The following is a 13,900-nucleotide window of genomic DNA, read 5'->3' on the forward strand; positions in this document are numbered from 1 at the left end:
CCAGTGGTTTCATTAAACAGTGAAGTATAATCAGTACCCCCAGCCCCAACCTCAGAGAACACACACAATGGCCAAGTACAACTGGAGAATCTGATAGCACAATCTGCCTGTCAGTGGTCACCAAGAACTGACTATCCAGCATCCTAGGCTAAAATAAATCATGAAGGCTCATCCCCACCAAAGGGTACCTGTGAAGGCCAGAAGACACACAAAAAACAAAGCGAATATGCAATAATAACAGAGTCACAGAAATCTGACACCACTAACAAAAACTGTTAAAGTTCAAAAAATGGACCCTAAAGAAATTAAGATCTATGAAATGACTGACAAGTAATTCAGAATAATTTTCTGAAAGAATTTCAAGGAACTATAAGAAAATACAGGGGCTAGTGCTGTGACATGGTGGGTAAAGCCACTGCTTGCAGTGCCAGAATTCCATGTGGGCACCAGCTCAGGTCCCGGCTGCTCCACTTCCAACCCAACTCTCTGCTACGGCCTACGAAGGCAGTGGAAGATGGCCTAAGTACTTGGGCCCTTTCGTCTGCATGGGAGGCCCAGAAGAAGCTCCTGGTTCCTGGCTTCGGATCATCCCAGCTTCGGTCGTTGTGGCCATTTGAGAAGTGAATCAGTGGATGAAAGACCTCTCTCTCTTTCCCTTTCTCTCTGCCTCTGTCTCTCTGAAACTCTGTTTCAAATAAATAAATAAATATTTTTTTTAATAGAAAATATGCCGGATTCTGTCCCAGTTGCTCCTCTTCCAGTCCAGCTCTCTGCTGTGATCTGGGAAGGCAGTGGAGGATGGCCCAAGTGTTTGGCCCCCTGTACCCACAAGGGAGACCAGGAGGAAGCACCTGGCTCCTGGCTTCGGATCAGTGCAACGCGCCAGCCGTAGCGTCCATTTGGGTGGTGAACCAATGGAAGGAAGACCTTTCTCTCTGTCTCTTCCTTACTGTCTAACTCTGCCTGTTCAAAAAAAAAAAAAAAAAAAGAAGAAGATACAAGTAGAATATTAAATGAGATATGGGAAAAAACATAAACGAAACTCAGAACTTTGAAAAGAAAATAGAAACTTAAAAATAGAAACCCTACAGATGATGAATATAATACATGAAATGAAAATTTCATAGAAAGCTTCAAGAGAAGAATAAACACAACAGAAACTAAGGGAGCACTAAGACAAGATATCTGAAATTATCCAGAGCAGCAAAAACAAAAAGCAATTACAAGAACAGAGAAAGTCGATAGGAATTATGGAACACACTTAGAGAACTAACTTGCAAATAATAGCAAAAGAGAATGAAAAGGGGTCAGAAAGCATGCCTAAAAAAGTAATGAATGGAATGAATGGAAATTTCCCACGTCTGAGAAAAGATGTCAATATCCAGGTATAGGAAGCTAAGAGACATCCAATCAAATTCAACTAACAGGAGTTCATCAACACACATTATGATCAAACTACAAAAAATTAAAAACAATTTTGAATGCAATTACTGATGAGAAACAAGTCACATATAAAAAATCACATATAAATTAAGTAAATTTCTAGCAGAAACTCTGATGGTCAGGAAGAGTGGGGTGACACAGAAAAAGGGCTAAAGGAAAAATACTTCCAACCAAAAGTACTTCATGGTGCAAAGCTCTTTTAGAAGTGAGGGAAGAGTGGGGCCGGCGCCGTGGCTCACTTGGTTAATCCTCTACCTGCGTGAGGCATCCCATATGGGTGCCGGGTTCTAGTTCCAGTTGCTCCTCTTCCAGTCCAGCTCTCTAATATTAATTAATGAAAATTAATTAAAAATTAAAAAGAATGCAGCCTACAATCTCATTAATCAGAGAACAAAAAAAAATTAGTGAAACTCCTGGAAAAATAACCAGCTGCATGACAACATATACTCATGTCCACCATAGAGGCAAAGAACAGAGAGGTCCTTGTGGGGATTAAAATAAAGCGAGTAGGAAAGGCTTTTAATAAAATGACACAAACTAAGGAAAATTAGGTCTGTAAAAATCACTGTGAAAAACAGCATTATACCATGAAGGTTATATTAAGAGGATGTGACTCAGGGCCAGCGCCATGGCTCACTTGCCTAATCCTCCACCTGCGGTGCCGGCATTCCATATGGGCGCCAGGTTCTAGTCCCGGTTGCTCCTCTTCCAGTCCAGCTCTCTGCTGTGGCCCAGGAAGGCAGTGGAGGATGGCCCAAGTGCTTGGGCCCCTGCACCCATGTGGGAGACCAGGAGAAAGTGCCTGGCTCCAGGCTTCGGATTGGCGCAGCACCGGCCATAGCAGCCATTTGGAGAGTGAACCAACGAAAGGAAGACTTTTCTCTCTGTCTCTTTCACTATCTATAACTTTACCTGTCAAATTAAAAAAATTAAAAAAAAGAAGTGAGGGAAGAGTAAGAATCTTCTAAGAAAAATAAATGCTAAGGGACTTTGTCACCAATAAGCCTGATCTACAGAATTAATAAGGTAATTCTTTAAGCAGAAAGGAAAGGTTGCTAATAAATAGCATAAAGCAAAACAAAATAAAAAACTCAATAGTATAGTAAATGGAAAAAAGATAGTACACACAAACGGAAAATAAGAGAGCAGGGATGGAACTAGTATGTGGCGCAGCAGGTTAACCTGCTACTTGCAACGCAGGCATCCCATATGGAGTGCCAGTTCTAATTCTTATTGCTCTGCTTCCAACTCAGCTCCCAGCTAACACGCCTGGGAAAGCAGTGGATGATGTCCCAGTACTTGTGCCTCTACCATCCATGTTGGAGACCCAGATGGAGTTCTAGGCTCCTGGTTTTGGCCTGGACCAGCACTGGATATTGCAGCAATCCAGGGAATAGAGAGAAGATATTGCTCTGTGTGTGTGTGTGTGTGTGTCACTCTGCCTTTCAAATAAGTCTTTAGATAAAATCAAAAAGAGAGCAGGGGTAGTTACCCTTACATCAGACAAAATAGATTCTAAGAGAAAATCTGTAAAAGAGTAAGATATCATTTTATAATGAAAAATTGCCAATTCATCAAGAGGATACAGAAATTGTAAAGACTGATATTCTCAATATCAGCACACCTAAATGTATAAAGGAAACATTAAATGATCCAAAGCAAGGGATAAAGTGCAACACAATAATGGGAGGGGAGTTCAATACTCCACTTTCAACAAAGGCTAGAAAGATATATAGAAAAAAAATCAGTGAAAAAACACTGAACTTTGATTACACTTGAGACCAAATGGGCCTAACAAACATATAATAACATCCATCCAACAGCAATAAAGCACACATTCTTCACAAGTACACCAGAAACACTCCCCAGGATAGATTTTATGTGAGATCCAAGTCTTAACATGTAATTTCATATCAAGTATTTTGTTGTGAAACTAGAATTAAATAAGAGGAGAAATCTGGGAAAATACAGAAAAATGTAGAAATTAGGAACCATTTTCTTGAATAACAAATCTGTTCATTTTTTAATAAACTAAAAGGGAAATCAAAAAATGAAGGGTGAACATTTAGCCTAGTGGTTAGGATGCTTGCATCCCATACTGGAGGACCTGGGTTTGATAGTCATCTAAGGCTCTTGACTCCTAAGGCAGACCTTGCGAAGAACCAATGATAGCTCAAGTAACTGAGTTCCTGACACTCACATGGGAGACCTAGACTGAGATCCAGGCTCCCAATTTCAGCTCCCCTGGCCATTGTAGGCATTTGGAGAATATACCAACAGATGGAAACTCTCTTATCCTTCTCTAGCCATCTCCTTGCCTGTCAAATAGTTTAAAAATTTTTTAATTAAAAATATTACCATGAATCCCACATGCATATGCAATTATGACTTCTCAATTTAAAATAATAAAATATTTAAATGTATGTTTTAAGCTTCTTAGTGTGTAGTAATCTCACACACAGCAACAGACAACTTAAACAGACTTATTAAAATTTTTCATGTATACAGTGCTTCTAAACATAGTTTTCCAAACCTTACTGAGCTTGAAATGTATACTACAAGGCCGGCGCCGTGGCTCACTAGGCTAATCCTCCGCCTTGCGGCGCCGGCACACCGGGTTGTAGTCCCGGTCGGGGCACCGGATCCTGTCCCGGTTGCTCCTCTTCCAGGCCAGCTCTCTGCTGTGGCCAGGGAGTGCAGTGGAGGATGGCCCAAGTCCTTGGGCCCTGCACCCCATGGGAGACCAGGAGAAGCACCTGGCTCCTGCCATCGGATCAGCGCGGTGCGCCGGCCGCAGAGCGCCGGCCACGCCGGCCATTGGAGGGTGAACCAATGGCAAAAAAGAAGACCTTTCTCTCTGTCTCTCTCACTGTTGACTCTGCCTGTCAAAAACAAACAAACAAAAAAAAAAAAAAAAAAAAGAAATGTATACTACAAACAGTGAAAATTATGTGAATTTAAAAATACTTATTGACCAATATACTGGTGAATTCGTAAGATCTTTTAAAAAATATTTTCAAGATTTCTGAAAAACTTAAAATACATAGCCACATATGTATGCAGATAGATTTCATTTAATAATTTTCTAAAATTATGCTTTTTGTTCAAATTAAATTTTTACTTCTTAATAAACAAAAAGAAACTCAAAAGCATTCGCTTATAACTGATTCCACCTTTCCCCACCCCTAAAAACCATATATCTACTACCTGTTAGTATGAGTTTGTCTAGTCAAAGCATTTCATGTAAATGGAATCAGATTTTGTGATTTTTTTATTCCTAGCTTTTCCTACCAAGCATGATTTTTTTCATGGTCATCCATGTTGTAGCATGTATCAGTTACTTTGTTCACTTTAATATCTGAATATTCCACTGTATAGGTATTTCACATTTTGTTTACTGACAAGTTGGCGGACACTTTATTATTCCCAATTGTGGATATTCTAAATATATAATGCTATTAACAATAATGTTAAAGATTTTTTGGATACAGACTTTTAATTGGGTATATAGTACAACAGTTTGAATACAAGTTAATGCATGGCAACAGTTAATTCCCAAATTGTAAAGTTAATGGTACTGCAGGGTGAAGAGCTGATCTAATTATGTTGTTGAGTAGCCATGTTTTAGATATTCAGTTACAGTAAGGAGAAACTAATATATACATTTAAGAAAAATTTTTCTGTGTCATATAACTCAACCTTTAACTTTTTGAAGAAATATCAAACTGTTTTAAAATGTACCATCTATTTTATTGTTAATAATTCAATAAGAATATATAAATGCCAAACAAGTAGAAAGAGGAAAATTGAGAAGAATAGCAATTGTTTCAAGTATCATAGGGAAAAAAAAATGCAAAAGGAAATAAGAAAGTTAACATTATAAAGTAAACAAACTATTACAGCAATTGTCCTTTGGCCCAGCAGTAAAACTGCCACTTGGGATGCCTGAATTCACTTTCAAAGTAACTGGGTTTGAGTCACAGGTCCCATCTCAATCCTAGCTTCCTGCTGATGCACACACTGGGAAGCAGCAGGTGTGATGGCTCAAGTACTTGGGGTCTCTACTAACCACAGTGGAAAGACAAACTGAAGTCTTGCTCCCAGCTTCAACTTGGCTCAGCTCTGGCAGTTACAGGAATTTTGGGTGTGAGCCAATGGATGAGAACTCTGATTAACTGTCTTCTTCTCTTTCTTAAATAAGGGTCAACAAAAATTTATTTTAAAAGACAATTGCACTGAATAAATTTATTGGATTCACAAGTTAAAAGATAGATTATTGGGCCTATGCTTTGGCTTAGTGGATAAGGCTGACACCTGCAACGCCAGTTCAAGTCCCAGCTGCTCCACTTCCAATCTCATTCCCTGTTAAAGTGCCTGGAAAAGCGTCAGAAGATGTCCCAAGTACTTGGGCCCCTGTACCCACTTGGGAGGCCTGAAAGAAGCTCCTGGCTCCTGCTTTGAATCAGACCAGCGACAGCTGTTGGAGCAATTTGGGGAGTAAACCAGGTGATGGCAGATATCTCTCTCTCCTTCCCTCCTTTCCTCCCTCCCTCCCTCTCTCCACCTCTGCCTTTCAAATAAATAAATAAATCTTTTTTAAGAAGATATATTGTAAAACTCATTTAGTAATAGCCACCAATTAGAATGTCCACATCCTGTGTCATAGTGTCTATGCTTGAATCCTGGCTCTGCTGCTGATTCTAGCTTCTTCCTGTTGCACATAGAGGGATACAGTAGTGATTGCTCAAGTGGTTACATCCCTGCCACCCAAGTAAGAGATTCAGATAGAATTCCAAGCTCCCTGCTTCAATGTGGCCCAGCTGCAAACCAGGCGATTATGAGCATTTGGGTAGCAAACTAATGGATGCAGGAGCTTCTGTCTGTAACTCCACCTGTATATCCAATTATATGCTATTTCTAAGACAAACAATCTATAACAAGAGACAGGCTATAAGTAAAAGACTAGAAGAGAAAGTACAAATACCAACCAAAAGAAAGCCAGTCATAACTACATTAACATGAGAAAAAAAAGTGAGTCAAAAGAGGAACATCATACATTTAACATGAATATCAATTCAAAATGAAAACATAAAGATATAAACATGCAATAAATTAGCATCAGGAGATTCAGAGACCTCCTCTTTCATAAACCCCAAGTAAAGCACCACTGGGTTAAGGCAATAGATGTCTTATCACCATTCATTATGGAATCCTTAAGCCTGGCAATCAAACAGCTGTAGCATTGTATGTTACTCACTGGCTAGATCAAATGAGAGGAATATAATTACAATGAATTCTTTTATAATTTATAGTAATTCCCCATTATAGATCTTAAATTAAAAGATAAGAGCATCAATTAGGAAAAAGAAAAATTATTTTAATAAATTCATGGAATAACAAAAACTAATGTTATTAAGTGTGGTTTACTTAAAATACATTCTTTAAAAACTGAATAGCTGACAAAACTAACACGATGATTTTGAACAGATCTATACAAAAGTTAAGTCTATAAGCTTTTTGTTTAAATGCCATTTGATGGACAAACTGACATCAACACAGAAAATATAACTTTTAATAGTGAATTAACTCATATAAGGTGTAATGAATATATAAGGTATAAGATTAATGTTTTCCACAATAAAGGAAAATGTGCTTACCAAGTCTTTCACTTTACCAGCATAACCAAACAAATTTCACTTATATTTCATTTGGATATCATTTCAAATATACATATTGATTCCCTCAAAAGTCATACATATCAGGGGAAACAGTAAATTATATTAGCAGTTAATGGAAAAATAATTTTATGCAATTAAAAAATGTAACCAGAAACTGATGTCATTCAGCAAAATTGAATGTATTAATTCATAACCAGGATTTTAGACATAAGCTATAAATGTCTAATTTCAAAGAAATATATTATAATTTAACTTGAGCATGTTACACATATGGATATGAATGATAAAGTATTAGTCATTTCTAATACAAAATTTCCATATATTTGACAAGAAGATTATGCTCTTACCTATACTTTGGAAGACTTCATTCATCAAAGCTTCATTCACTGCTGAACAGCTGACATTTCCAATATGAGACCAACTTTGATAGATTGCTTGCAGCAGAAGTGTCTGTGCTCTTGTAGCTTGAATTGTAAGATTCGGAAGTTCAAATATACCTTCAGTTATAGCAATCTGAGATCTTTTAGACCTGCATAAGCAAACACAATAACAAGACAGTAAAAAGGATTTTTAAACAACACCTTAATAAATGAATTAGAATGTAAGGGAAGTAAGAGTTTGCTATGATGTTAAGAGGAAATTATACCAATTAGATATCACTTGTGCTAATGGTAAGTTTCATTATTTTAGAAATTCATATGAGAATAATGATATACAAAAATACAAGCCAGAATAAGGTTCATACACATGTATATTCTGCTCAAGCAATTATAATTTTTCAATCAAGTCAATTATCTAAAATAATAGTAGCTATTATTCCCATGGTTGAGGAACAGTCAGTTGTTCCCCAAAGACCCATGTACTGAAGGCTTTATCCTCATAGTATTACATTAATGAATAATGGGATCAATGTTAATGGTTAAAGGAATAAGGGTGAAGTGAAGAGATAGATAGGCCTGGGCCTCTTAACTTACAAGGCCTAAAGCCCACCAGATTATTATCAAGCCCCTTCTATCAGGTTCTATTTGCCTCTCAATCAGAAAAATTACTTGTAGCTTAGACAGCACCTTTCTTAGCTCCTCTAATAATGACTCTGTCCTTTGTTCTAGGCCCTGTCTAGCGTACTTGGGCCTCATTCCTTTGTAATCATAACCTCTACTCTACCACCAATGGCTCTACTCCCAACCTGTGTGTACTGATGGTCCTCTTCCCCACTTAATGCTGTATAATTGTTCAAACCTGGTAAATGCCACTCTTGGGATCATTGGTTACTATCCTCACTCTGTCTTTTATGACCTTGTATAAATATGATCAGAGTCGGCAAACTTGGAAGGCTTCCATAGCCTTGGCAACTCATGATGACAGCCTAGGATGGTTACTGGTGCCATAAACTAGAGTGTCAATTTGTTGGGTCAACAACAGGAGTCACTGTGCACTTGCTCCTCATGTGGGATCTCTGTCCTTAATGTGCTGTACATTTTGATTTAATGCTATAACTAGTACTCAAACAGTATGTTTCACTTTGTGTTTCTATGTGGGTGCAGACTGTTGAAATCTTTATACTAAATTGATCTTCTGTATATAAAGAGAATTGAAAATGAATCTTGATGCAAATGGAAGGGGAGAGGGAGCGGGAGAGGGGAGGGTTGTGGGTGGGAGGGAAGTTATGGGAGGGGGAAGCCATTGTAATCCATAAGCTGTACACTGGAAATTTATATTCATTAAATAAAAGTTATAAAAAAAATAAAAAAAAAAAAAGGAATAAGGGTGGAGACTTGATCCAATATGGTGTCTAGGAGGTGTGCCCAGGTCCTTAGAAGCAAGCTCTCAGTAGGTGGTTCTCTTAGAAAGATGAGTTATAAAGACTGTGTTCAGCTTTAGCTGCTCTCTCTGTTTCACAACTCAGCAAGTAATTGTTCCTCCATACCCAATGTGTCACTGTACTGTACTTCCACCCGTTGCCTGAACCAATGGAGCTCCCTAATCTTGGTCTTTGAAACTCCAAAAATATGAGCCAAATTATTCTCTGTTCTTAAGAAGTTTTTCTCAGATATTTTAGTTAAAGAAAAAAAAAAATAACACATTCAACACTTACAGAGATTTTACTTGCAGCTATGCATTGTTCAAATGTCTTGTACATATTAATTCACTGAATTCTCTCAGAATAACTCTGTGAGGCAGTAACTATTATTATATTCATTTTTCGGATGGGCAAACCAAGACACACACAGATAAATCCAGGAATTAAATATCATTTTACTAAGTAGAAAAGTAAGAATTTAAATTCAGTGATCTGGATGGAGAGTCCTCTATCCCATACATTATCTCACAAGGATTTATGAAGTATTCACAATATATCCACACCCCTCCTTGATAATAACATAAAAAATGATTTTTAAAATTTCTGTACTGCAGAGTTCCCAGAACACACACTAAAGAAAAGATAATCTCTTCAATAAAGTGTGTTGGCAAAACTGGATATACAACATCAAAGAATGAAATGAGTTCCCTCTCACTACATACAAAAATCAATTTAATAAATTTTCCAAGTAAGAAAACCTTAAAGTAAGGATACAGTTAAATATGTCTGTGAGCAACAAGCTGATATTGAATGTTAATAAACATATGAAGTAAAGTAGAAGAAAGAAATGACAGAAATACATAAAAGAACATATTAGGATGCTACTGAGGTTTAGTCACTCCTGTTTCATCAACCCCACAAATCTCCACTATTTGTCATTTTCCCAACCACATCCACACAGAGAATACTGGAAATCTCTTGTCTATCACCTCAAAAGCCTCTCAATTCCACTTATTCTAGCCACTGCTCTGGACATGAATTCACAGCAAACACTGTTTGGCACTGCCCAAGGCCACAGTGCAGTGTGAGCATGGTGGAAGAATCTTTGCATTCATGTATGCAGACCCTGGAGGCACAGATAATTGTTTCCCCCTTTTCATCATCGAGCTGACAATTTTAAGTTGCATTTCACAAATCTCTGATTCAAGAAATACAGGACCTGGGAAGAAGAAAGACTAAACAGTTGGACAAAGCCTCAGTGAGTTTTAGATCAATATCACAAATAGAGGTTACTGCAGTCCCAAAAGCATATAGACAAGTGAGGGAAGACAAGTAGAAAAAACATTCAAGGAAATAAAGTCCAAATTTTTCTAAGTTTGAAGAAAACTATAAACCCAACAGTCTAATAAGTTCAACACACTCCAGACAGAACAGACTTTAAAACACAACAGGATATTCTGTATTCAAATTGCTGAAAACCAGTGCTAACATCTACAACAATTAAAGCCACAAAAACAAAAAAAGTGGGCTAGTAAATTCAGGAGACAGTATAGAATCCTAAGAATGGAATGGGGTAGATGGAATTGGAATCAACCTAAATATAGTTAGGAAAAGAAAAACAAACAACAAGATGGGACAATAAGAAAACAAACAACAACATGACAGGCTTAAACTCTAAAACATAAATAACTATATTAAATGTTAACTGTCTAAGCATACCAATTAATGGCAGAGATTATCATACTGTATTAATAAAAAAATTAAATCCAAGACCAAATTCTATTCATAAAAATACCACATTAAATACAAAGAAAACAGGTCAAAAGGAAAGAGACTGGAAAAGGAAATGGATGGGGGTAAAAAAAATCTTATAAAAAAAGAGTCACATATAAAATTCAGGCACAGCAGATGAAAGAACAAAGAATATTTTCAATTATAGAGGGATTTTTTCATAGTGATTAAAGAATTAGGTTTGCATTGAATACATAATTTCAAAATATATAAAAATAGTAACTGATAAATCCCCAAACTAGCAATTTAAACAATCCTCTCTCAGTGACTGATGGACAAAAACAGTTGACACTCAATAAATATTAAAAATTTCGACACTGCCAGTCAAGCTGGCCTGACACTTCTAGAACACTCCTCGAAACAACCGCAGAATAAACATTAATCAAGACACTATATTCTGGGCCACAAAACAACTATCAATAACAATGAAAAGACTAAAGTCACACAGAGAGCATATGCTAATAACAATGTATTTAATCTACAGTCTAGTAATTTAAAGATATCTAGAGAGCCCCCTAATACTGGAACTTAAATAAAGAAAATCTAATTAGAAATACAGTCAGGAGCACAGTAGATAAAATTCAGAAATTCACACAAAATTAAATTTTTGAAATAATTTTAGAAAAGGAATTTGATATAAAGGGCAATCCAAAATAACATAATCAGTGTTCCTGTAGAAAAAGAACAAAAAAACTAGTAATTATGCCTAAAAACCTGATTATATCTACAAAGCACAGTGTATCACAGAAAATACTGACTGATTATTATCCTACAAAAGTTTAAACTCCAAGAAAGATAAAGAGAAAGAAATCCACGGGCGTTCATATAAACATGGAGGCACCACAATTTCTCCCTAATTTCCCTATTTTATATTATTCATATAATTCTCCCTAACCTAGTCTAGTATACACAGTCAATTTAGGTATACGACTCAACTTTAAAAGATATAAAGAAAACGGAGTATTTAGCCTAACAGGTAAGAGGCCAGTTAAGATGTCTACGTCCCACAGCAGATTATCTGGGCTTGGTTCCATGCTCTAGCTTCCTACCAGTGCAGACCGTGAAAGGCAGCAGGCAGTGGCTTAGATAGCTGGGTCCCTGCCAACCATGTAGGAGAGCTGGACTGTGCTCCTGGCTAAAGCCTGGCTTAGCCCCACTCCTTAGAGGCATCTGAGGAGTGAACCAGCAGATGGGAATACACACATATGCACACACATGCTGTCTCGCTCCATTTCAATTAATTAATTTTAAAAAGAATATAAAAGGATTGAAAACTACCACTCAACATAGTTGAGACACTCATATTATCAGCTCAATTATTATTTCTATAACTCAGTAATGCTTGAATTTCAATCACCTTTCAAGTCAATGAGCTCCTTACCTAGTCACTGCTATGGTAGCCAGGGTTCATATTGTTAATAAACCTAATTTCCTTTCATCAAGATTGAATTTTCACTTTGTAGTTTATAGGCCCATAAATACAAAAACTATGATGTTTTGCTGCTATTCTAACTATTTAAGTCTCAGATTAAACCTAGCTGACTTCAAGCTTCATAATGGAGCTATTCTCTTAAAAAAAAAAAAAACAGAAAATATTAATTACTTATTCTGTAGTATTCCTTTTAAAAAAATATAAAATATTTTGGAAATTTATTTTATTTTTAAAAAAATTTTTTAGAGTTATAGACAGTGAGAGAGAAACATAGAAAAAGGTCTTCCTAGGCTGGCGCCACAGCTCACTTGGCTAATTCTCTGCCTGCAGTGCCGGCACCCCGTGTTCTAGTTCCAGTCCGGGCACCGGATTCTGTCCCGGTTGCCCCTCTTCCAGGCCAGCTCTCTGCTGTGGCCCCGGAGGGCAGTGGAGGATGGCCCAAGTGCTTGGGCCCTGCACCCGCATGGGAGACCAGGAGGAAGCACCTGGCTCCTGGCTTCAGATCAGTGCAGTGCCGGCCGTGGCAGCCATTAGGGGAGTGAACCAATGGAAGGAAGACCTTTCTCTCTGCCTCTCTCACTGTCTAACTCTGCTTGTCAAAAAAAAAAAAAAAAAAAAAAGAGAGAGAGAGAGACAGAGAGAAAAGTCTTCCTTCTGTTGGTTCACCCCACAAATGGCCACCACGGCCGGCACTGCGCCTATCTGAAGCCAGGAGCCAGGTGCTTCTCCTGGTCTCTCACGCGGGTGCAGGGCCCAAGCACTTGGGCCATCCTCCACTGCCCTCCAGGGCCACAGCAGAGAGCTGGCCTGGAAGAGGGGCAACTGGACAGAATCTGGTGCCCATATGGGATGCTGATGCCACAGGCAGAGGATTAGCCAAGTGAGCCAGGGCGTCGGCCCTATTTTAGTAATTTTAAATTGTCAATGGGCAAAACAAAAAAAAAATTAAAACCCCTATCCTTAGGGAGCTTATATTCCAATGGGGAGGGAAGACAAAAATCAATAAACATAATAATCAAATTATATAAGTACATTATAACAAACAGCATTGAAAATACAGAAAAACAGAACATGGTAGCTGAAATGAGATTGCTACAGAGTGAGCAATTTCATATATGGTCAGTACTCCCTATTATAAAAACAGATCTTACTACACTGAAACCTGAGCCCTCCTAAAGTGTGTTATCTCTGTAAAGTGTTTCCCGCAGAAGAATTTGTGGAAATGCCTTCAGGTAGAACAAAAAACAAAGAACCCTGTCACCATTTGATAACCTAATTTGCTCATTCAGTTGGTGTTCTATGACTGCTATGTATAAGAAATATTTTGATAGAATTTATGTGGGCCGGCGCCGTGGCTCAACAGGCTAATCCTCCACCTAGTGGCGCTGGCACACCGGGTTCTAATCCCGGTTGGGGTGCCGGATTCTGTCCCAGTTGCCCCTCTTCCAGGCCAGCTCTCTGCTGTGGCCCAGGAGTGCAGTGGAGGATGGCCCAAGTGCTTGGGCACTGCACCCCATGGGAGACCAGGAGAAGCACCTGGCTCCTGCCTTCAGATCAGCGTGGTGCACCGGCTGCAGCGGGCTGGCCACGGTGGCCATTGGAGGGTGAACCAACGGCAAAGGAAGACCTTTCTCTCTGTGTCTCTCTCTCTCTCACTGTTCACTCTACCTGAAAAAAAAAAAAAAAAAAAAGAAGAAGAAGAAGAATTTATGTGGCTATTCAATTAAGATTCCATCTAAATCTGACTTGATAGGG

General features: G+C 38.1%; 1 protein-coding gene across 1 annotated transcript in view; it reads right to left on the reverse strand.

The window, feature by feature from the left end:
- VPS13B (vacuolar protein sorting 13 homolog B) overlaps positions 1-13,900 on the reverse strand; it is a 785,675-nt gene that overhangs the window by 624,849 nt on the left and 146,926 nt on the right. The window contains 1 exon segment of the mRNA XM_062188180.1: positions 7,469-7,650. Within this exon segment, the coding sequence (XP_062044164.1) occupies positions 7,469-7,650 (182 nt within the window).

This window comes from Lepus europaeus, chromosome 4 (assembly GCF_033115175.1).
Source record: "Lepus europaeus isolate LE1 chromosome 4, mLepTim1.pri, whole genome shotgun sequence".
NCBI classification, from domain to species: Eukaryota; Metazoa; Chordata; class Mammalia; order Lagomorpha; family Leporidae; genus Lepus; species Lepus europaeus.